Source organism: Taudactylus pleione, unplaced genomic scaffold, assembly GCF_031769625.1.
Source record: "Taudactylus pleione unplaced genomic scaffold, aTauple2 ptg000886l, whole genome shotgun sequence".
In the NCBI taxonomy this organism is placed as follows: Eukaryota; Metazoa; Chordata; class Amphibia; order Anura; family Myobatrachidae; genus Taudactylus; species Taudactylus pleione.
In genome coordinates, this window is record NW_028285287.1 from 1,708,183 (window position 1) to 1,734,148 (window position 25,966).

The following is a 25,966-nucleotide window of genomic DNA, read 5'->3' on the forward strand; positions in this document are numbered from 1 at the left end:
GAGACTAAACAGAGAGAAGGAAGACTGGAACACACAAGAAACCATACTCACAGAAATGGGAGACGGAAAACCGGTGACCAGCCACACAGCCCATTTGAAGCCAGGTGCGTCAGGGCGGGCCCCCTGTGGACCCTATGGACTTCGTAGAAACAGAGATAACAAAGGTAAGTTCTTACCATATCTCTTGTTTTCTACTTCAGGGTCCATAGGGGGTCCACGGGGTTGACCTTGGGGATGTCCCAAAGCAGTTCAACTAAGGGTGGGGACGCTCCTGTGCTGAAAGGAGTACCCGGCGCCCAAAGGATGCATCCTGAGAGGCGAAGGTGTCAAACGCATAAAACCTCAAAAATGTCTGAATTGAAGACCAAGTAGCCGCCTTACACAGCTGAACAGCGGAGGCGCCACGTCTAGCAGCCCAAGAGGTACCCACAGAACGAGTGGAATGAGCCTTAACAGAGGCTGGCACAGGTAAACCCTCCTGTGCATAAGCCTCACAAATAACTGAACGAAGCCAACGGGCTAACGTTTGCTTGTTGGCAGGCCAACCCCTCTTGTGAAAACCGAAGAGGACAAACAAAGAATCCGACTTCCTAACCGAAGCAGTCCGGTCCACGTAGATTCTAAGTGCCCGGACTACATCTAAGGAAGCCTCACCAGCGGAAAGATCAGGTGACTGAAAAGCTGGCACAACAAGTTCCTGATTAATGTGGAACTTTGAGACCACTTTGGGCAAAAACTCAGGACGAGTGCGGAGCACCGCCCTGTCCTGGTGAAAAATCAGAAAAGGGGAGCGACAGGAAAGCGCCCCCAATTCTGAAACCCTCCTGGCAGAAGCAATTGCCAGGAGAAAAATGGTCTTAAACGTCAGCCACTTGAGCTCCACCGACTCAAGCGGCTCAAAAGGAGGACCCTGCAAGACCCGCAGCACCACCGCCAAGTCCCACGGAGCCACCGGAGGCACGAAGGGAGGCTGGATCCTGAGAACACCTTGAAAAAAGGTGTGAACGTCTGGCAGTGTAGCAATCCGTCGCTGAAACCACACGGACAAAGCAGACACATGAACCTTCAGAGAGGCCAGGCGTAAGCCGAGGTCCAAACCCGATTGAAGAAACTCCAAGATTCTGGAAACCCGGAATACCTGCGGATCATAGTTTCTGGATTCACACCACTGAAAATAAGTGCGCCACACCCTGTGGTAAATCCGCGCGGAAGCAGGCTTGCGTGCCCTAAGCATGGTACCAATGACCGAACTGGCGAAACCCCTAGACCTCAAGACGGCTGTCTCAAGAGCCACGCCGTCAAAGACAGCCGACCCAGATCCGGGTAAAGGCAGGGCCCTTGAGACAACAGGTCCCGACGCTAAGAAGGTACGGAGCGTCGATGGAGAGGCACCTCAGATCGGAGTACCAAGGACGTCTGGGCCACGCCGGAGCCACCAGCACGAGCGTGCCGCCGTCCTGCTTGAATTTCCGCAGAACCCGAGGAAGTAAGGATATCGGAGGAAACAGATACGCCAGGTGAAACGTCCATTTCACCGACAGAGCGTCTACCAGACAGACGCCTGCGTCTCTTGTCCTTGACCCGTAAACGGGCAACTTGTGATTGTGACGGGAGGCCATCAAGTCCAGCTCCGGCAGCCCCCACCTGTCCACGAGTAGCTTAAACACCTCTGGGTGAAGCGACCATTCCCCGGGATGCACGTCGTGACGGCTGAGGAAGTCCGCCTCCCAATTGAGGACTCCGGGAATGAAGACTGCCGAGATCGCTGGAACGTGACACTCCGCCCAAGCAAGAATGCGAGACACCTCCGACATTGCTGCCCGACTGCGAGTTCCCCCTTGGTGGTTGATGTACGCCACCGTGGTGGCGTTGTCGGACTGCACCTGAACCGCCCTTCCGTGAAGAGCGGGGCCGGACGACTGCAGGGCCCTGTACACAGCCCGCAGTTCCAGGATGTTGATGGGGAGAAGTGCTTCTTCCGCGGACCAACGACCCTGAAGCGATAATGAGCCGGTCACTGCCCCCCAACCCCGAAGACTGGCTTCCGTCGTGAGCAGGACCCAGTCCGGGATCCAAAAGGGGCGCCCCTCGACCAGATGCGCCGTCTGAAGCCACCAAGCCAAAGACTGCCGAACCTCCGGGGACAACACCAGCATCTGAGAGCGGATCCGGTGAGGTAACCCGTTCCATTCCGATAGAATCAGCCCCTGCAGGGGCCGGGAATGGAACTGGGCAAATTCCACCATGTCGAATGTCGACACCATGGACCCCAGAACTCTCATAGCTGAATGGACCGACAGGCGGCAACTGCTCAGGCAACTGTGTATCCGCAGCTGCAGGGAGGAGACCTTCTCCGGAGTCAGGAAAATCCGTTGCTGACGAGAATCCAGCAGGGCTCCCAAATGAACCATCCGCTGTGATGGAATCAGGGAGGACTTCTTCCAGTTTATCAACCACCCGTGTGCTTGAAGACAAGCAATGGTCAGGTGGAGATGTCGAAGAAGCACCTCCGGGGAGCTCGCCAGCAGCAGAAGATCGTCCAGGTACGGCAACAGACGTAGACCCTGACCCCGAAGGTGGGCAGCCATAACCGCCATCACCTTGGTGAACACCCTCGGAGCCGTGGAAAGGCCAAAAGGCAACGCCCGAAATTGGTAGTGATGGTTCAGGATAGCAAACCTCAGATACCGCTGATGTGCCGGTGCTATGGGCACATGGAGATAGGCGTCCTGGATATCGAGGGAGACCATATAATCCCCGGGTTCCATCGCCAGAATGATGGAACGTAACGTTTCCATCCTGAACCTGGGAACTCTGAGGTATCTGTTCAGAGACTTCAAATTCAGGATAGGGCGATGAGAACCATTGGGTTTCTGTACCAGAAACAGAGTAGAATAGTACCCCGTCCCGCGCTGAGACTGCGGAACGGGAACAATGACCCCTGCTTGTAGCAAGGATTCTATAGCTACCTGAATCTGACCAGCTTTGGTCTTGTCCAGAGAAGGACTCGTACAGAAAAACTGGTGGGGCGGCCTGAACCGAAAAGACAGGGCGTACCCCTGAGAGACTACTTCTCAAACCCAGGCATCCGTGGTGGTATTGTGCCAACACTGGGCGAATTGGAGAAGTCGGCCTCCCACTCTGGGGTCCCCCAGAGAGAGGCCCGTCCCATCAGGCAGCAGGCTTATCCTCCTGCTTGGAAGAAGGGCGCCGAGCACTCCATGCCTGCTTCTTGGGCTTGGGTGCGGCCTTGGTCGCCGAATGTCTCGGGAAGGACTGGCCCTTGGCCTTACCCTGAACCCGAAAGGACCGAAAGGCAGAGCTCCTCACTTTAGCCGGCGCAGAGGCCGAAGGGAGAAAAGCCGACTTGGACTTAGCCAAAGTATCCACTATTTTGTCCAAGTCCGGACCAAATAGTAAATCACCATTAAAAGGCAAGGCCTCCAGACCCTTTTTTGAATCTGCATCAGCCCTCCAGGACCTCAGCCACAGGAAGCGCCGAGCAAACACCGCTGCAGCCGACACCCTAGAAGTGAGCAGGCTGGCATCCAAAGACGCTTCCCCAATATAGGAAGCTGCATCCCGCATCTGTCCCACTAACGCTCTCTGGATATCCGGAGCCTCATCAGGAAAGGTATCCTCCAAGGCATTGGCCCATGCCTCAATGGCTTTAGCCACCCAGGAGATAGCCATGGACGGGCGAGCCACCGCCCCGGAAAGAGAATAAATGGACTTTAAACAAGTCTCCACCTTCCTGTCCGTGGGATCCTTCAAAGAGGAGATTGACGGCAATGGCAGCGTCGCGCTTTTGATCAAGCGGGTAACGTGGGAATCCAACGCCGGCGGAGTTTCCCATTTCCTGCAATGAGCTTCAGGAAAAGGATAGTTCGCCGCCAACCTCTTCTGTGGATGGAACCTCTTACTGGGTAATTGCCAGGCCGCCATATGATCCGATAATTGATCAGACAGGGGGAACACAGTTGAAGTCACCTTGGCCTTTTTAAAATGAGGAAACTTCGACCTAGGAGCCGGCGCATCATCCTCAACATGTAGGATAGCCCGCACCGCCCTAACTAAGGCTGGAACATTAATGGAGGACTTAGCTTCCACCTCCTGCCCCATGACATCAGAGTCAGAGTCCTCATGGATTTCTCCATCATCTGAGGACACTTCCGGGTCCGACAACTGCGCAGCTAGTGAACTCACAACCGGACGTTTAGACACCCTTGGTGGAACATCACCTTGCAACATGGACTGAAACGCCGAGGATGAAGCCGCCAGACTCTGTACGGAGCTGGATAGAACATCCACCCAAGGCGGAGGAGCCGTCGGAGAAAAACTCTGCAAAGGCACTACAGACTGACGCGTCCCTGGGGAAGACTGCACATACACAGGCAGTCCCGAGTAAGGACCCACAGTCTGGGCCCCGGGGGGAGACCGCAACATTTGTGGAACCCCCGGGGAATGGGGGATGGTGGGCTGCGGCAACGCCCTAGAAGGGACCGCTGATGGGACCGATAACCGGTCCGCAATAGACGCCAGCACCTGTGAAAACATCGCCCAAGGAGGGTCCTGTGATACAGGGGGGTTGGAGGGGCCCGGTACCAGCTGGCACCGCCCGCACAGACCATCCTGAGATAAGTCCTCCCCATCAACTCCAGCAGCACAGCGTCTGCAGGAAAATAACACAGGAGCCACAGAGCGCTCAGTCTCCTCATCAGACATGATACCGTAAATCACAAGAAATAGGCATCACCAGAGGAATTACGGTTTTAACACCCGCGCACTCACCAGTATGCGACACAACAGCCCAGATATGGTACTGTGTAGCACACAACAGTATGTGACTGACCCCACAAATACGTGTTTTATATAAGTGAGGGTCTCAGAAAAACGCCCTTCCCCCACACACCTGCCGTGCCGTAGGAGAAGGAAAGGGATAGTTATAAGCTGTCAGCAAGGAGAATAAGTCACAGACAGGCAGCACTAGCAATAGTCACATACAATGCAGAAGAGTTAGTACTCACTGCACCTTCCGCTACAATCAACCTCCCAGATTCAGTGTCTGGGAGGGCTATAGCGCTGTGTACACTGTCCTTTAGCAGGGGAGAGGTACACAGGGGGACCGGTCCACTTGATAGCGCCTGGGAGTCTGCGATGTGCCAGTAAAGATGGCTGCCGGAGACCTCAGAGGAGGAGTGGCCGTAAGATAAGAGCAGCTCAGCGACGCCAGACTGCTAGTTGAAAGGCGCGCTGAGCTGAGGGGAGGAGCCGCTAGACAGGGAAGGCTGCCTCCCCTGGCTAGCAATTAACCCCCGGGTTGCCAGTCCCGCTACCAGCCTGTTACCCTGGTGGTCTAGCGGACACGCGGGGTATTCAATTGAGGGGGAGCCCGCCGCCGCCGCTGGCGCCTCCGGTCTGTCCCCAGAGACCGCAGGCTTCTGACTGCATGTAAAGTATCCGCGGGCCGCCGCACGCGGCGACCCGCGGCTTACCTGATCCCCGTCGCGTCCGGCAGCAGTCAAGGGAGTCCCCAGAGCCCGGCTAGTACAGGCTCTGGGGTCCCGCCGCGATCCCCAGAGCTGTACTGGCGTCCATTTTTCCTGCTTGCAAAAATCCAAAAACTGACTGTTCATTTGCTACCTAATATATCCCACTATTTGACAAGTGCCATTGTAACAAGATAATCAATGTTATTACTCCCTCCCATACATATCCACGCAACCAAATGATCTCTCCTAAGGCTGCTCTGTCTCCCTCGCATTGGGAGCTGTTGGGGTACACACTCAGACATCCATTGCACTGAGGAGATAAGGACAGACCTACATTTATATATACATAAATTACACAATCACATACAGTAGTTGTGTGCAATACACCTATGGCAGAAATCACAGCGTCCATATATTTCTTAGTCAGCCATGAGTGTTTACAGTCTTGGCTTGGGGTTTGTTGTATTTTACCCATACTACTTCTTCCGTATTATTAGGTCCTCTGCAAGTTTTAGCCTACCTCAGAGATTTTGAAAAATATTAAGTCTGTGGACTGTTAAGGATATATAAACATAACCTTTCATTCCTTAAAATAATCCAGTTAATTTTGGGATATGTTTTGGAACATCGTCCTCTGGCTATATCAAACCTTTTTCAGGTACAATTTCTTCCCTAACAGAACAGTAACTTCTAAGATGTGTTAAAATTCAATTGCTTCCATTCTTCTTTTCAGCCAGATCTCCCCCCCCCCCGGATGACCAGCTTAGTATTGAGGCCGGTACAGTCACATTTGAGGACATATACGCCTGCCAAATGGCAGAAGTGATCCACCTAGTGATGGATCCATTCGAGGCTGCATCCATCAACAGAAATCCGTACGCCTCAGACGCAGTATGGTCCAAGTAAATACGTAACGCACATACCACATCCCACAGTGCTAAGGATGAAGCTTCACTAGTCACTGAGTCCTGGTGAAAAGCTGGAAGGACAATATCCTGGGTAATGTGGAAAGCAGATACCACCTTCGGGAAAAAAGGTTTAGTGCGTAACGCTACCCTATCCTCGTGAAAAATGAAAAGCGGAGATGTACAAGAGCCACTAACTCAGATACCCTTCTGCCTGAGGCCACGGCCAAAAGGAAAACAACCTTCAAAGTGAGATATCGCAATTCTACAGATTCCAAAGGCTCAAACGGTGCCTTTTGAAGTGCCTCCAAAACTAAATTCAAGTCCCAAGGAGGAACAGGTGGGACATAAAGGAAGCTGTATATGAACAACCCCCCTCTACAAGGTGGTCTGAATTTCAGGAATTGAGGCAAATTTCCTCTGAAACAGGATCAATAGATTGTCCACTCAAGGGAAAAATTTCGGCCCAAAAACCCCTCTTGCAGAAAGGACAAGAGACTAGATATTCTGAACCTTTCAGGATTGAACTTGCATTGTTGTTATACACCAATAAATATATAATCTTCCATATCAGATGATAAATCTGATCTGGGAAGTGGTTTGCGAGCTTGTATCATGGTTTTCACCACAGATTCTGAAAACCCTTTGGCCCTCAAGATACTGGATTCAAGAACCATGCTGTCAAAGCCAAGCGAGGCAAATCAGGGCGACGGCATGGACCCTGAAGTAACAGATCTGGACGTAGGGGCGTACGATACGGAACGTCTGCCAATATAGTAAAAAAAAATGCATACCAATGATGGCGTGGCCAGTTGGGAGTCACCAGAATGATCGAATCCTCTGTAGTATCTTTGGTAACATTACCAGAGGAGGAAAGATGTATCCCAGGTGGAACACCCTAGGTGCTGTCAAGGCATCCACCAGAGATCCATACCTTGGAAGTTTCTTGTTGAGACGAGAAGCCATTAGATCTATGTCTGGAAATCCCCATCTAGCAAATATTTCCGCAAGCACCTCCTGGTGTAACTTCCATTCCCTTGGATGCACACTGTGGCAACTTAAGAAGTCAACCTCCCACTTCTCCACCCCTGGAATGTAAATTGCTGAAACCCAATTTTTTGCCCAATGAAGGATGTGAGAAACCTCCCTCATTGCTTACCAGCTGCGTGTGCCACCCTGCTTGTTTATATAAGGAACTGCCGTGGCACTGTCTGATTGGATTCACACTGGTAGGCTCCTTAGATGGAATTGAGCCTGAACCAATGCATATCGAATTGCCCTTAATTCCAGTATATTGATGAAAAGAGGCTTCATGGACAGATCAAAGCCCCTGTATGTGCCTGTCTAGGCTGGCATCTGTGGTGACAATGGTCCAATTACTGACAATTGTCAACTTGTTCAGATTTGCATCCTGTAGCCACCACCGTAGCGACTTCCGAGTCTGCAGATATCTGAATATCTGCCTGTTTAGTAGAGGGTCTGGCTTCACCCATCAATGAAGCAATTGGTTTTGCATTGGATGGGCATGAAATCTGGCGAAAGGAATGGCTTCAAATGAAGCCACCATTTTTCCCAGTAGCTGCATAGCCCTGAGAACTGAGATGAGAGATCTGTAAAATGTAACTTATTTTGGATTGCAGATCCTGAATCTTTGCCTGCGGAAGAAACACTGACACTGGGTGTCGAAGAGAAGACACAAAAATACCATCCTCGGAGATGGAATTAAATTTGATTTGGGAAAATTGATGATCCAGTCGAATCTCTGGAGCATGCCTTAGGTAATCTGAAGATGTAATAGGACTATTGAGGATGCCCTTCACAACAAATCGACCAGATAAGCCAACATTTTATCCCCCCAACTCCTGAGTAGGGAGATCATGTGTGCCTTTGTAAAGAGACTGGGAGCAGAGGCCAAACCAAATGTCAGAGCCTGAAACTGAAAATGCTGATGCCCCACTGCAAACCGCAGAAGATGTTGATGATCCCTTCATATCATAATATGGAGGTAGGCATCTTTAAAATCTATGGAGGCCAGACATTCCTCTTCCTCCACAAATGACTGACCTTATTGACTTCATCTTGAATTTATCCAAATGGAGATAACCATTTAAGCCAGAGGTTGAGAATGGGATAAAATTACCATTCCAGTTTGTCTACCAAGAAAAGACTGGAGTAGAACCCCAGGCCTTGCTAAGTACCGGAACTATTAAAATTGCCTGTATGAGAGCCGTCTATCTGCAACCATCCACAGGGAGAGGAGTGGAAAAGAATCTTTTGGGACAGGACCCTCCAAATTCAAAATCTAACCAGTTTACTATTTGACTTATTAAAAAAACCGAGTTGGATTGAATCCAGATTTCCCGGTATTTGAGTAGGCGACCTCCCACAAGAGGACGGATCCCAGTCCCTTGACAGTCATGTGGATTGACCTGCTGGCTTAGCAGCGGGGTGACTGGTGCCGGGTACAGCACATCCCCTTAAGGTCGCTCTTTGAGGACCCCTAGATACCTGAAAGCTTCCCCTGCCTCGAGTCCGACACCTAGGGGATTTTGGTTTTGGTGTTGTCACTGGAACGTAAGGACTTTTTCTTCCTGTGACCTGAGAAATAATTTTAGTTAATTTTGGACCAAACAAAGAAGCTCCTTCAAAAGGCAATGCTTTTAAAGCATGCTTGGATTCTGTGTCTGCTTTCATGTTTTATTCCACAGCGAACGCCTGTCGGAAATGGCCAAAGCTGAAATAGGAGACTGTACCTGAATAGTAACTATTAAAGCATCACCTATATAGTTTAGAGCTTCCAAAATCTGATCAACTAAAGAGCTAGCTTCAGGCAAATCCCGATTGAAATCCAGTAATAATTTGGTTCATCCAGGGATTTATAGTCTATCACCCAGGTGCTGGCCAGAATTGGGTGTAGCGAGACTCCTGATGAAGAGAATAAAGTACAGCCTAATTTTTCCTATCCATAGGATCTTTAGGAGTTACAGAATGTGCTGTGGGAATAACAGTATTCCTGACCAACCTAGCAATAGGAGTGTCCACTATGGGTGGAATTTCCCAAAGCTTGGATAAAGATACTTAAATTTTTTCAGAATATGAAACTTGGAATCCGGTTTTAACCAGGCTTCTTTTAATATTTCCTCAAAATGTGAAAAATCTGGAAAACAGATATAGGTTTCTTGTTATGTTTAAATAAAGAAACTGCATCTACAGGGAACAGCTATTCCAGTAACTAGTTCAAAGTCTCCCTAACCGCATCTATCAACATAGAAACTCCTGAATCAAAATGGGAGTCACCCTCCCAGTTTGAGGTGTCTTCCCAGTGATAATCCAATTCCCCTTCTTCCTGGGAAGGGGTAGTTGAAGCCTCTTCTCTAGGAAAAACCACGAAGGAATGGCCTGAACATCGCTTAGCGGCTGTGTCCCTGCTGACGTTACTATTTTATTTAAGGACGTTGCCATCTGAGCGAGACGTCATCCCATATCCAATTATCACTGAGGGATCAGGCAAAGTAGGAGCTTGAGCACAGGGTATCATAATTTGCCTGAGAGTGACTTAATTCACCTATGGCCTCAGCCATAGACCTGGCCCAACCAGGCATCACCGGCTGTTCTGTCGAACCTCCCTGTAATGAATCCCCCTGTGAACAACCAGCACAGAGCGACCCTGGGTCCGTGCCTTTTGGCAATTTCTCACATTTTATATAAGTAAAAAAGGTGACTGATACCAGTTTTTCTGGACCCCTTGTCTGGCTTACCCATACTGAGAGAGAAAAAGACAAAAGTCTAATCAATACAGATAGCTACCTAAATTCCTCTGGAAAAAGCGTAGCACTGATTGAATAGAAAAAAAACAAAGGAGGGGCTAAATAAGACTCTAATTGACCCATCTGTTAAATGTGAAAACCCCAGACTCCTAGAAGTCCACATTCTTTGCAAAAAACCATAAAGGCATACAAATCTTTAGTATACCCCTGTATGTTACTGCCTAAATTCCTGCAAAACAGTGCAGTAAAGGTGCTTATATATACACATCACAATATTATAAGCCCAACATAGATCACCAGGTTAATCCTGAGTCATAATCCCAGTTACTTGCTTATCTGTACACAGCCATATCGCTGTATCTGCAGTGAGACGACTCCAAGCAGAACTCCAGCCACTTTCATCAGCTGATTGTGTGTGGCTCTGAAGTCTCGTGAGCTGCTGAAACTGAAATACCTGGAGGTGTTGCCAGGTGCACCATCAGCTTCCTGCTTCACTCAGTACACCTGATGTTATCCTAGCCTCCGGCGTTCTCCGGAGACTAGTGTTACCAAAATGATGGCGTCACCCACTACGCGCGCGCATGTGCAGCGGTGCCGGATCCAGGGACCGTTCAAGCCACTCTCTCCCACAAAGTCGGCAGCATGTTGCTGCTCCTCTCCGGTAGTCCTCCAAAGAGAACAGTCGGGGTCCTGAGAGCAGCGGGTGCTGTGGAAACCCGGGGAGGTGTGAGACACGCCGGCCCTACAGTGCAGTCATGTGAGTAACAAAATACCCAGCCGCTCTGCTCAAAATCAGTGCGCCGGAAGCAATATATACAGGCAACAAGGTATTTTACATATAACATGTATAAAAGCTTACCTTCTCTTTTGCCAGCTGCCCCCTCAGTCTGGTATAGAGTTTGACTCTCCCAGGGGCCGTCTTTAGAGTGGGATACAGGGTTCACACAAATCTCTATTCTATCTAACTCCCACTCTACTAGTGGTTGTTGCCTGTTGCACTAGGAACTAGGCACCCAAACCAAAACGGAAATATAAAGTAATTAAACCTAACTAAAAGCTAGGACCTGGCTTATGGTGGAAGAGGATGGGTTTATATAGGGTGTGAAAAAGGAAGGGATGATTATTGGCTTTTGGGTCAAGGGTGTCAGTATTTCTGAAACAGCGCAGTTTGTGATTTCTGACTGGACAAATGACATCATTGAGAATAACAGACGTGGAAACTGCAGAGCACCACGTGCCATTGATGTTAGAGGTGAACGTCTGCTACGAAGGTGCATGAGGGCCGACAGACACGCTACAGTGGAGCAGCTCACCATCAAAATGAAGCTGGTGGCCACAAGACGTGTTTTTAAAATGGCAGTTCAGCGAACCTTGCTGCGTATGGGGCTCCGAACCAAATGGATGATCACTGCACCTATGTTAACGAAGGTGCATCGACAGAAGAGGCTTCAATTTTCACGCCTGTATCAGAATTTGACCTCCCGATTGGCGAAGGGTAGCCTTCTCCAAACACGTCTTCTGCTTCATCAAACGGATGGACGTTGGCTTGTCAGGTGAGAAACATCGGAAAACAAACACCCTGCAACCATTGTTTGAAGAATACAAGCTGGTGGTGGCAGCGTTATGGTCTGGGGAATGTTTTCATAGCATTGTCTGGAACCACTCATCCATGTGGAAGGCACCCTCAACCAATTTGGTTATGAATCCATCCTTGCAGAGCATGTACACCCATACATGCCGATTGTCTTCCCTGAGGCAAATGGGATCTTCTAGCAAGACAATGAGACATGTCACACGGCTAGAATTGTCCGACAGTGGTTGGACAAGCATGAACAAGACTTCGAAGTGCTTCCATAACCCCTAATCCCCAGACTTCAACACAAATGAGCATCTGTGTGACCACCTCGATCGGTGTGTTCGCTCTATGGATACTCCACCATGCACCCTCCAGCAGCTGTGGGATGCACTGCAGTCAGCATGGCTCCAGATTCCTGTGCCAACCTACCAGCACCTAATTATGAGTCACACTCAGCCTGTCAAGCTGCTGTCCGTGCTGCACACAGTGGTTACTCTGGGCATTTGCTGGTGGTCATAATAATGTAACTCAACTGTGTAATTGGAAAAATCTAAAACATACTGTTCTGACACTGGAGTCAAGACTGTGGGGTATAGGATGGGTGCAGAGTGGAGCCGGCTCTTTAAGAATTTGGAAAATGTGACTGGCTCCTCCCCCTCTATGCCCCTCACCTCCTCACTTATAGAAACAGAGCCGAGAGGAGCCAGAGAGAAAGAACCTCTACAGAAGGAGGAAAACATAACTAGAATATGAAATAAGAACAGGAACAATCTGCAAGAACACAGAGAAACAAATTTAACAATGAGTACCAAAATCCTATTTTCTCCTTCATCCACATGGGACACTGGAGTAAAGACTGTGGGGATATCCCAAAGCTACCCGCACGGGAGGAATAGACTGCAACACCTGCAAAACTGAATGGCCAAGCGGAGCGTCAGAAGCCGCAAAGGTGTCGAACCTGTAGAAACAAAGAAATGTGCGAGTCCCCGACCAGGTGGCTGCTCGGCAGAGCTGAGAAACAGAAATCCCTCGGGCAGCTGCCCAAGATGGCCTGAATGCACTGAGATAGAGTCTGGTAGAGAGCAGGATGCAGCTAAATAAGCATGACAAATAGTCATCCTTATCCAATGCGCCAGCACCTATTTAGAAGCAGGCCATCCTCGTTTAGCCGCTTAGTACAGAACAAACAAGGAATCGGACTTGCGTAATTGAGCAGTCCTGTCCACATAGATACTTAGGGCGTGAACCACATCCATGAACGTGAGGATGGAAGGTGTTCCTCCAACACCGGGACCACAATAGGTTGGTTGATATGAAAGGAGGAAACCACCTTGGGCAAGAAGGCAGGGCGTGTTCGCAGTACAGCCCGAACTGCATGAAAATTCAGATAGGGAGAGCGGCATGAATGAGCTCCAAGGCTCTCCTAGCTGACGCCAAGGCCACCAAAAGAACAGTCTTCCAAGAATGATATTTGAAATCAACAGCCTCCAAAGGTTCAAATACGGAAGACTGAAGGTAAAAAATAACTAAGTTAAGATCCCAAGGGGCAGTCGGGGGTACAAAGGGCAGATGAATGCGAAGGACTCCCTGCAAAAATGTCTGAATCGCAGGAATAAAATTTTCGTTGGAGGAAAATGGACAGAGCCGAAACCTGAATCTTCAATGATCCTAAACGAAGGCCCGCATGCAGACCTGACTGAAGGAATCCCAAGAGATGGCCCAAGCGATAAGTTGAGGTATATAATCCCCATCTTTCACACCAAGCCACATAGGTCTTCCAAATCTGATAATAATGGGCTGAGGTCACTGGCTTCCTAGCCCAAAGCATGGTAGGAATAAGTGCGGTTTCAATAGCCACGCCGTCAAAAAGTTTCTGTAAGGCGGGGTAGGACCCTGTTGAAGGAGGTCCGGACGAAGAGGCAGCGGCCAAGGATCTGCTGCAAGAAGCATTTGCAGATCTGAGAACCAAGCCCTGCGAGGCCAGTTCGGAGCTACCAGAATGACCCTGAGCTTCTCCCACTTGAGCACTCGAGGCAGAAGGGGAAGGGTGGGAACAGAAAAACTGGAACGGCCACTGAGCTGTCAGCGCGTCCACTGCCAACGCCTCTGTGTCTAGGGTGCAGAATCAATAGGGAGCTGATGGTTGTGTCTGGGCAGAAGGGGGGGGGGGGGTACTGTGATTTCTGCACTAACTCTCTATGAGCTCAATTTCCACTATCTATAAATTCCTAGATAATAGTCAAGTAGTGGTGGTGTTCTCCAAGAGAAATTGCTAAATATTAGATAAAAAGACAAGGCTCTCAAAATATGGGGCACTCCATTGAGGTTATGAGTCTAAAATGTAACTTCTTATTATAGATAAAAATTGTTAAACATACAGCATAACACAAAAACGTGCTGAAAAAGGTGTTCAAGGTGTCACATGTACCCCAATCTAGGGTGTGGACATGTGAGAAGCGGCAAAAATGTTACACACACTTAAATATCATACAAGACAACATAAATGTGAACATATAATAAAATACACCAGGAGATTTAATCCTCCAAATAAACTGCTCTGATATTTCATCAGATGCAGTGTTGCTGCAAATTCACTGAATAAAAAGATTGTTCCCACTGTTTGGTCTCTTATTACATGAAGATATAGTAGAATGGTATCGGCTGCGTTACAGATTCTGCTTCCTATTGTGCGTCCATTGGACAGTGAACAAAAAGGTGAGAAATCGTTACTAGCAACCATTCGTTGAAACAGTAAGTTTCCCACTCGTATCAATTCTGCTGTCAGTTGTAAACTGCCCTGAGTTCCAGGACATTTATCGGGAGGAGGGTCTCCTGACTCGACCAACGGCCCTGGTAATGGATGACCCAGAACCACTGCTCCCCAGCTTCTGAGAATGGCGTCAGTCGTCAGAATAATCCAGTCCCCGAGCCCGAAACGAGATGTAGCCACCAAATAAGGGAAATCCGCACCTCTGTAGATAGCTGCACTAAGTGGTGCATGTGGACATGAGCTTGTGAACACTGGGACAAGAAATCCAATTGGAAGGTCCGATAGTTAAAATGACCGAACTCTAAGGCCTCTACCATCTTGCCGAGAAGTCTTTTACAAACATGCACAGAGACTCTCCTGGGTTGAAGGATGAGTCTGACTAATTCCTGGATTGCCGCGGTTGTGTCTTCTGGAAGAAACACGAATGGTGTCCACAATCATCCACAGGAATAAGAGGTGCTGTGAAGGAACCAACTGACTTTGGAAAGTTGATAATCCAGCTATGCTAAAGCAGAAGGTGGTAAGTGGTAGATACATCCAGAAGCAGTAGTTCTGGTGACAGAGTCTTGAGCAGAAGATCGTCCAGATATGGGATTATAGTTACTCCTTGAAGACGAAGAAGAGCCACCATGGTGGCTATGACCTTCGTGAACATCCTGGGAGCCAAATATAGTCCAAACAGAAAAGCCTGCATCCTGAATGGCAAGTCTGAGAAATGCTTGATGTGGCTCCCAGAAGAGAATGTGTAAGCAAGCATCATTTCCGAGGCCAGAAGCCCGGTCGTGAAGAAGCGAGGAGGATGGATCACAAAATACGGTAACCGGATGCTAGATTTCAGATCCAGTCTGAACAAGTGTGAAGTCACACTTCTTTGAACAGAGAAAGAGTAGCTCTCACCGTGGGAGCCCCCAGGTGGGCTGGTAGCCTGTCATGCCATAGGCTTGTCGTCGGGTTTATCTTGACGGCGAGGGGGGGGGGGGGGCAGTTGCAGTTCCACTGCCTCTTGAAGCCGCAGAGGAACCTCTCGCACGAGCTAGAAACTTTGTGGGGACCCGAAAGGAAGAACCTGAATAAAACCTTCGTGGTAACGGAGCTGATGAGCAAGAGGCAGTAGAAAGGTGGACTTTTAAAGTAATTAAGAATATCATAGAGTGCTCAGGAACCGGCTCCCTCGAGGCACTTCTCTAAAAACTGAGGAGGTGAGGGGCATAAAGGGGGGGGGGGGGAGCCAGTCACATTTTCTAAATTCATAAAGTGCCGGCTCCGCTCTGCACCAGTCTATACCCCACAGTCTTGACTCCAGTGTCCCCTGCGGATGAAGGAGAAAAATCTGAATATATTTGGGTGAAAACTGCTGGGAATTAATATGTTATACAACCATCATATAAAGGCATTATACACAATCTCAGAAAGAATCAACTTTTTATATATATATATGTATATATATACACAGAGTACAGGAAAAAAAGGTTTCTGTAAAATCTAAAACGATACAATTATATTTACATTGAATCTAGCTTGTCCAATCTCCTCAAGAAGAAGTGGCAGTATTACATTAAAAATAAACAAAAAAGGGACAAAAAAATTGTATACAACAAATTGTTTTGTTACAACAGACAGTAGCCAAAAGGCATATCACACGCGGCACCGTATACATTTAAAAAATTAAAAAAAAACAGGGCAAAAGTACGGCCATCTGTTGTGTATGTACAAAATTCTGAATGCTGTACTTGCTGTTAGGATGAAGATGCTTTTATTGCAGCTGTGGTCAGACTGAGGGTTTTAAAGTGGGACACACTCGTAAGCAGATAAATAATTTTAAAAGAAAACTGAAATGGTTTTTCTATATAAAACGGTCACTGGCACAAAACAGTAGAAGTTAGTTGTGTCCGATTAATTTACAATAGCATGAAGAAAATAAAAACAAAACAAACTAAATTTAATTTCTCTGGTATCCAAACTTTGTTATTTTGTCTGGGAATACTCACTACAGGGGAGGTGCTGTCTTGAGTCTTACAATAAAAAAAAATATATATTTATATATATATATTTATAATATATGAAATGTATGATAGAAATATATGTGCAAATGCCCCTAAAATGAGCAGAGAAGAAAAACAAAAATAAAACGTGACGTTTCTTCATATCATGCAAATGTGCAAACTCTTTCTGGCCAAAACAGGGGTTCCGGGAGGCCGCTGGACATGTTTGCTCTGACGAGTATGTCGTATTTCAGGAAGAGTTCTTTGTCTCGTTAGAGTTCTAGTGTTTCGCTCCTAAGGAACAGAGTTGGATCGTAAAACGGGCACCTGGTGGGATGACTTCAAAGATAGTTTGTCTTCTAATTCCAGGTCTTGTGCTAAGGCATCACTCTCACCCTTGGGCTGCCTTGTTGCAAACTCTGTGATAGAGAAGAGAAACTGAATGCAGCCCAATTTGATGTAGCTTCCATGGTGTAGAAGAGCAGTACCTTCCCAGCCTGCTCCACTTCCACCAATGAGACTAGAGCTACTGGCTTTGCAATTACATGACTGTACATGGGGACCTTGTGCCTGAGAGTTCATGACTGGCTCTTCCTTAACTGGCTCTGGTTCAGGATTTTGGCTCTTGCGCCTCTCTAGAAGAAAAAAAATAAAATAAAATGCACAATATATCCACATTAAAAAAAGGGACATTCCCCATAAGACATCCTTACTCTTGACACTGGTGGGTCAAAAATACAAGTAAACTACTTAAAAGATATACAGTCACATTTACAAAGGATTGTGTGTGTGTGTGTATGTATGTATATATATATATATATATCTCTATCTATCTATCTATCTATCTATATATATATATATATATATATAATATGAGATATAGTAAGAACTTACCTATGTTATCTCTATTTCTACGAAGTCCATAGGGTTCCACAGGATACCTTGGGGTATAGGTGTGACGTCAGTCATCGGGCACCATAGAGTTAAGCTTTCAGCCTCCCAGGATGCACTAGGGTCCCCCTCCTATACCCCGCCCCCGAGCCAAGGCACCTCAGTTAGTTACCAAGCCATAGGCCGGAGGAGGAGAAGGAAGAGAGAGAAAGAAGATCTGGATACACACAAGAATCACACTCTCACCAGAGGGAGACGGAAAAACCGGTGACCAGAGCAAAGCCCATCTGCAGCACAGGTGCGACAGGGCGGGAGTCCTGTGGAACCCTATGGACTTCGTAGAAATAGAGATAACAAAGGTAAGTTCTTACCATATCTCATATTTTCTACTTCAGGGTCCATAGGGTATCCACAGGATACCTAGGGGATGTCCCAAAGCAGTATCCTTTAAGGGTGGGGACGCTCCTGTGCTGAAAGGAGAATCCGCCGCCCGAAGGAAGCATCCCGAGAGGCGAAGTTGTCACACCTGTAATACCTCACGAAGGTATGGACAGAGGACCACGTAGCAGCCTTGCAGATCTGGACTGCAGAGGCACCACGTCGAGCTGCCCACAAAGGACCCACAGACCTAGTAGAATGAGCCTTCAGAGAAGGAGGAACCGGCAGACCTTCATGAAGATAAGCTTCAGAAATAGCCATACGGATCCAGGCTGCCAAAGTTTGCTTTGAAGCAGGCCAACCCTTTTTAAGGAAGCCATAGAGGACAAACAAGGCGTCCGACTTCCTAAACGAAGAAGTGCGGTCAACATAAGTCCTTAAGGCCCGCACAACATCCAAAGTGGCCTCACCCACTGAAAGGCCAGGTGAGTTAAAGGCCGGAACAACTATTTCCTCGTTAACATGAAACTGGGAAACAACCTTGGGAAGAAATTCAGGACGAGTGCGTAGCACTGCCCTGTTCCCATGAAAAATCAAGAAAGGGGGTCTACAAGAAAGAGCCCCTAAATCAGAAACACGTCTGGCCGAAGCTATGGCCAGAAGGAAAACAGTCTTAGCTGTTAGCCATTTAAGATCCACTGAGCCCAGTGGTTCAAACGGCGGTCCCTGGAGAGCCCTCAGGACCACAGCCAAATCCCAAGGCGCCACAGGTGGAACAAAGGGCGCCTGAATGAGTAGAACACCTTGCATAAAGGTGCGCAAATCTGGGATTGTAGCAATCCTACGGTGAAACCAGACAGGGCCGAAACCTGTACCTTCAAAGAAGCAAGGCGAAGCCCATGGTCTAGTCCCGCTTGTAGGAAGGCGAGTATGCGAGACAGACGAAACTCCCGCGGTGCATAACCTCTTGGTCGACACCACTGGAAGAACGTATGCCACACGCGATGGTATATCCTCGCGGAAGACTGTTTCCGAGCTCGTAACATGGTACGCACTACAGAGCTGGAAAACCCCCTGGACCTCAACATGGCTGTCTCAACAGCCACGCCGTCAAAGACAGCAGAGTCAGGTCTGGGTGAAGACCAGGACCCTGCGACAGAAGGTCCGGTCATAGCGGCAACCGCAGAGGACTGTCCACGGACAGACCCTGAAGGTCTGAGAACCAGTGCCGTCTGAGCCACGCGGGAGCTATCAACAGGAGCGTCCCTCCTTCTCGTTTGAATTTCCGGATTACCCGTGGAAGAAGGGAAACCGGAGGAAACAGGTAAGCGAACCGGAACGTCCACCGGACGGACAGAGCATCCACCAGAGACGCCTCTTCGTCTCTTGTGTGAGACCCGTACACCGGCAACTTGTTGTGCCGGGACGCCATGAGGTCGATCTCTGGAAGACCCCACTTGTCAACCAGCAGTCGAAAAACGTCCGGGTGCAGGGACCATTCTCCCGGATGAACGTCCTGGCGACTGAGAAAGTCCGCCTCCCAATTTAGCACTCCCGGGATGAAGACAGCTGATATGGCCGGAAGATGGCGCTCCGCCCATACCAGGATCCAAAGACACCTCTACGAGAGCCGCCCGACTTCGGGTTCCTCCTTGCCGGTTTATGTAGGCCACGGTGGTAGCGTTGTCCGACTGGACCTGCACTGGGCGACCCTGGAGAACCCGATGTGCCTGCTGGAGGGAATTGAAGACCGCACTGAGTTCCAAGATATTTATTGGAAGCTCCGCTTCTGTCGGAGTCCACCTGCCCTGGAACAAGTGTGGACCCGAAACTGCTCCCCAGCCCCGAAGACTGGCGTCCGTTGTCAACAGGACCCAATTTGATACCCAGAACGGACGTCCCTTGTTGAGATGGGTCGTTTGCAACCACCAGGCAAGGGACAGGCGAACCTCCGGGGTGAGCACTATTGTCTGGGATTTTAGAGACTGAGGCAGCCCGTTCCACTTGGACAGGATCAGGTGCTGCAGAGGTCTGGAGTGAAACTGGGCACCATGGAGCCCAGTAACCTCATCGCCGAGTGTAGAGACACCCGGCAGCTGTGCAGACAACTGCGCACTCTCGACTGTAAAGCAGAGATCTTTTCCCCCGTCACAAAGATCCTTTGCTGTCCCGAGCCCAATAAGGCTCCGAGGTGCAGAATCCGCCGAGACGGGATTAGAGTGGACTTCTGCCAGTTTATTAACCAGCCGTGCCGTTGCAGTAGCGCAATGGTCAGGTCCAAGTGGCGCAGAAGGAGCTCCGGAGATCCTGCCACTAATAAAAGGTTGTCCAAGTACGGCAACATGCGGACTCCCTGCAGCCGCAGAGAAGCCGCCATGACCGCCATCACCTTGGTGAACACACGCGGTGCTGTCGCCAGGCCAAAAGGCAACGCCAGAAACTGAAAGTGGTCGCTGCGGATTGCAAACCTGATGAACTGTTGATGGCGCAAAAGAATAGGGACATGCAGGTACGCGTCCTGTATGTCCAATGACACCATGTAGTCCCCAGGTTCCAGCGCCAGAATGATGGACCGTAGGGTCTCCATCCGAAACTTCGACACCCGCAAAGACTTGAGAGCTTTGAGGTTGAGAATCGGGCGATACGACCCATTGGGTTTCTGCACCAAAAAGAGATTGGAATAGAAACCCTGGCCCCTCTGGGAGAATGGAACAGGCACTATAACTCCAGCCTGGAGCATAGTGTGCAAGACCTTCCGCAGCTCCGTGGCCTTTTTCCGGTCTGATGGTAGACCCGTGGTGAAAAATCGAGCCGGGGGTCTGTGCCGGAAAGAGAGGGCGTACCCGTGGGAGACCACCTCGAGAACCCAAGTGTCTGTCATGGTGACCGACCAACACCGGGCTAACTGTAGCAGGCGGCCTCCCACTTTGGGATCCCCCAAAAGGAGGCCCGGACCGTCAGGCCGCAGGCTTGTCATCTGGCTTAGGGGCCGGACGTCTGGTACGCCATGCCTGCTTCCGGGGCTTGGCCAATTTCTTGGGACCAGACTGTCGGGGAAGAGACTGTGGTTTGGGCCTGCCCTGGGCCCTATAAGACCGAAAGGACGATGGTCCTGAACCAGAAGGAACAGCGGCAGACGGGAGACATGCCGATTTGGCTGCCGCCAGCGTGGCCACAATCTTGTCCAGATCTGGACTGAAGAGAACTTCTCCGTTAAAGGGCAACGCCTCCAAACCTTTTTTGGAATCAGCGTCCGCCTTCCAGGATCGCAACCACAAGGTGCGACGAGCAGCCACCGCTGCTGAAGAAATTCGAGACACCAGGGTACTAATGTCTAAGGCCGCCTCGTTGATATAAGTGGCCGAATCACGGAGATTACCAATCAACTCAGCCTGTTCAGCCGGAATCGAAAGACGCCTCCAACGAATCCGCCCAGCGCTCCATAGCTCTGGCAAGCCAGCAAATGGCCATAGCCGGCCGCGCTGCCCCCCCGCAAGGGAATAAGCGGACTTCAGGCAGATCTCCATCTTGCGGTCCGTAGCATCCTTAAGGGAGGACATGGATGGCTTTGGTAATGTGGCACTACGGACAAGACGTGTCACATGAGAATCCACCTGTGGAGGGGATTCCCACTTAGCAAAATAATTATCCGCGAACGGATAAGCCACCGCCAGGCGCCTCTGCGGCTGGTATCGCTTGCCAGGCTGTTTCCACGCCTCCTCTAAATGGTCCACCAACTGACCCGAAAGAGGAAAGACTGGCGTCACCCTTCACATCCTTAAAAAAGGCATACTTGGATTTAGCCACTGGGGGAACTTCGTCCTCAATCACCAAGGCTGTTCGGACTGCCCGAATAAGTCCAGGAATATACACCTTGGACCTAGCGTCTGCGTCCTTAGTATGGAGATGTTCCTGATCGTAAGGATCCAGAATCTCCCCATCATCAGACGTCCCTTCGTCATCCTCATAAGGAGCCGACAGAGACGCCACCGGCCGTTTATGTGGCCGCATCACAGCCTCCCCCTGCAACACATCCGACAAGTGCTGTACAGAACTAGTCAGGGAGTTAACCCACGCCGGCTCCTGAAAAACCGAGAGAGGGGAAATAGGGAGACTGCGGGGTACCACCAATTGTCTAGGGAAACCCTGCATGGGTGACGACACCACTGATTGCTGGGACAAACCCATCTGCGTAAACGCGGGCTGCGGAGCTAACTGGCCCACTAAGGTTGTAAGCGCCTGAGCGAAACAAGCCCAGGGCGGCTCCTGTACCGATGCTGTAACCGTAATAGGACGCGCCATTGACAAACACAGCCGGCAGAGGCCCTCCGCGCTACCCTCCCTCTCCGCTAAAGGTACTTTACACGTAGTACACTGTAGCCGGAGAGGAAAGTCACTTTCAGACATGATGTTACAAAGTATGTGACCCCTCTCACCAATTGTTTTTAAAAAGGTGAGAGACCACCCTGCAGCACCGCACCACAAGGGCTTTAGCAGAAAGAACAGGGACAGTAATAAGGTTGACAGTCAGAAATGGAAAGTACAGGCAGCAGCGCTAGCACAGTCACATACAATGCAAAGAAACTCAATTCCTGCACTAACCAGCGCTGATAAATCAACTACACAGACACAGTCTGGTAGGACACAGCACTGCATACACAGACCTGACCACAGCGGAGGAGAGGTATGTGGGGGGACCCAGACCACGATGCCTCTGTCCAGACTTCCAGCAGCATTCACCATGCGTTCTTGAAGATGGCCGCCGAGGAGCAGAGAGGAGTGCTGCCACAGGGCCAGTCGGCGTGTTGCAGAGAGGGCTGCGTGCAGCGGGGGAGGCGCCGGCTGTGAGACAGGGAAGGCGCGCTCCCCTGGCATGCATTTAACCCCCGGGACGCCGCAGCGCTACCGCTCTGCTGCGGTCCGCTGTCCCAGGGGGGTAGTGGAAGCGCAGGTTATATACCTGGCTCCACGCTGCAGCCAGTCCCCAGGGAGCCCCCTGCCTGGGGACTCTGGACCATGTAACAGCGGGGACCCACCGCGGGACCCCGCTGCTTACCTTGCTGTCCCCCTTGATTCCGGCCATGGTCCGGAACATCTGGGTCACCGCTGTGACCCCAGATGCTCACCAGCATCCCCGGATCGGTACCGGCGTTCTGGTTCCGGCGGGGGTGTAGGGAAGACAGCATGGACGTCAGGACTGACTGTCCATGCTGTACTTCCAGATGTGCAGCCACAGCTGCATGCAGAAAACTTCAGGGGCTCTTCTTAGCCCCCACTCCAACAGGTGCACCCGACTCCGGCCAGGCACTAAACTGGGGTGCCTTGGCTCGGGGGCGGGGTATAGGAGGGGGACCCTAGTGCATCCTGGGAGGCTGAAAGCTTAACTCTATGGTGCCCGATGACTGACGTCACACCTATACCCCAAGGTATCCTGTGGATACCCTATGGACCCTGAAGTAGAAATCTAAATATATATATATATATATATATATATATATATATATATACCTCCACACATGTATACATACATTACATATACACTCACAGGGCAACAAATAGCAACAGCACTATCCACAATTTAGCACCTGTTAATGCTCATGGCTTCTTAACAGGTTACTGGATGTATGTTAATGTCTATCAGTGTTTGTATAGTAAATATTAAGTTAATTTTGTGCATCTGTGTTAACACACTGTTGTGTATTAGTGTAATGCTTGCATTACAAGGAGGGACAACTTATTTACCAGATAGGAAGTTACTCCTTTACAAAGCAGGTGCTGACTGGATAGATACCTAACAATTCACCCCCATGCAAAAGTCATACAATTGAATCAAACCCTGATTGGTTCTAGTTCTTTTTTGTTTACTTGCTAGAATTGAGAAATCAGATTTGAATATGAAACTGGATGGTTACTGAATGCTGGTGCAGAATATTACACTCCAATGTTGTGGCATTGGTTCAAATTAAACAACGACTTACGATCGTGGCCGTAAAGATAGAAAAAAATGAGTGGCCACAAGGTCAGCAAATGTGTCTCTGTTTTTAAATTCAAAGTTACAATAATTACACTTAATCTAAACTGTTGAATTATAGTAGCTATTTCCTAGAAAAGGCTGTGAAGATTCAAGCACAATAAGGGAGATGTACTAAACTCTGGAAAGTGATAAATTGGAATGTGATAAACTACCAGCCACTCGACTCCTAATGCTGGGTATACACTCTACAATTATCTGTCAGATATCTGTCAAATCTGTCTGGTGGGAAGGAAAATCTGGTCCGTTTTCTAGTGTTTGGGAGCAAATTTCTAATGTTACTTGCTCCCATACATTACCAGATTTTCATTCCAACCAGCCAGATTGGACAGATATCTGACAGATAATTGCATAGTGTATGCCCAGCATAACTGATATTACAGGCCGTGTTTGAAACATGATCGTTAGGAGCTGATTGGCTGGTAGTTTATCACTTTCCAATTTATCACTTTCCAGAGTTTAGTACATCAGCCCAATGTGAATTAAAAAAATAATGGTGCCCCCATTGCTATGACATTTTTACATGTCTAGCATCCTTTTTCTATAACCCCAATAAAATAAAAGTGCCTGCAAGAGAGAGAACTTACTTATAACGTTCTGCACTTTGGCAACAATACTGCTGGGAGGGGTGGGGAGGATCTTCTCAGAAAAGTCACAGGAATAGAGGACATTATCAACAGTTGTTCCGTGTTCACTGTAATTGAGCAGCTCGTAATGTTTTGTGTTCTAGAAGAGACAGAGTAAAGGAAAAGCAAGTTAACTGCATGCATAACCTAGTCACTCATCATGAGGAACATTGTGAGAAAGTATAAAGGCTGAAAGACAAATGGTAATGCATAGTCTATACAAAGGCATCAATATTTAGTACACCCAATAAACCAGGTATGGCTAGTGTACATATCTAATGTATAAGATGGGTTTTAGGGCCTGATTCAGAGCCGCTCGTAAGCGGCCGCTCGTTCGCTCCGAGCGATGTTCGCACAACTGCGCATCCGTATAGGTCGTAATGCGCATGCGCCAAACAGTCAGTGTGGTCGGAATTCGAGCGCTTGCAAAATAGCGAGTGCCTGCTAATTTGAGTGACAGAATGAGGCGTTTGTGGGTGGTAACAGGGGAAGGTGCTTGAAAACGGGGAGTGGTGATCCAAACGCAGCTGTGCCAAACGGTCAAAACGGGCGTTTTAAGGGTGTGCATAATTAACAAAGCAGAGTCATCGGCCACGTCACTTGGTTGTCTCTTAGCCTGAACTGTTCGCATGATTGCGGTAGGAAAATCCTACCACAAGCAATGCGAGCAGTTCAGACGCCTTTCGATGTACTCGATTAATCTAATAAATAGCGGAGATGACGTAGGATGCGAGCGGCCAGGGGGCGTCTTTACAAATTAACGAGCGCATGTTTCGTTCGCTCGCTCAGACATAGAGGCGTCAACAGACCGCAAAGAGCGAGCGCTCAATTTAAATAGCCGGCCCCTTTTTCTGAACGAGTGAGCACAAATAGCGTCCGGCTCTGAATCAGGCCCTTAGTTGCCACCAATAAAGGAGGATTTCAATATAGGATACACTCATGTAAGAGATCCTAAATACCTTCACATTTGGAAACAATGTGGAGATGGATTAATGAACTGCCATAAAAATCGTTAATTCTACAATACAAAGTTCAATCTTAAATCCAGTCAGAGCAAAATCAAACTTTTCCATTTGAGAAGGCAACTGAATTTCAATAGGTGCAGAAAGTCTATTGAAATGCATAGGAAAAGCACAGCAAAATACAAATACATGCTTGTGATTAGCTGAACAAGCCCTCAGGCCCCACTGAAAATAATGGCATTAGAGGCAAGAGATAGATTACGGTGAATGAGATGTATGGCTTTTTTCTTTGTCAAGGTTTGTGAAGGTCACATGTACATGTGGCAATATGGTTTTAGCACATTAGATGTAACCTCGTCATATTTACATGAAACCAGCAGAGTGGCCTCCCCCTCCTGATTGCCTTTACATTTTGACAAATCAATTATAAAAGTAACAATGCAATGTAACAACCTTCACAAACAACAAATAAATGTGAAGTATAAAGAAAAGCCCCACACACCTGCAACAGAGGGATGAGGAAAAAAACAGTGACAGTTATAGCTAACAGTCAGAAATAAAAGACAGTATTAACACAGCAGCTAGC

At 48.8% G+C, this 25,966-nt stretch overlaps 1 protein-coding gene across 1 annotated transcript in view; it reads right to left on the reverse strand.

Annotated features, from left to right (window-relative positions):
* Nucleotides 1-15,915: 15,915 nt before the first annotated feature.
* PHF12 (PHD finger protein 12) overlaps nt 15,916-25,966 on the reverse strand; it is a 122,531-nt gene continuing 112,480 nt past the window's right edge. The window contains exons 14-15 of the mRNA XM_088459002.1: nt 24,380-24,518; nt 15,916-17,127 (exon numbers count right to left, since the gene is read on the reverse strand). Of these exons, the coding sequence (XP_088315128.1) occupies nt 16,787-17,127; nt 24,380-24,518 (480 nt within the window). The 3' untranslated portion in view covers nt 15,916-16,786. The remainder of the gene's footprint in view (nt 17,128-24,379; nt 24,519-25,966) is intronic.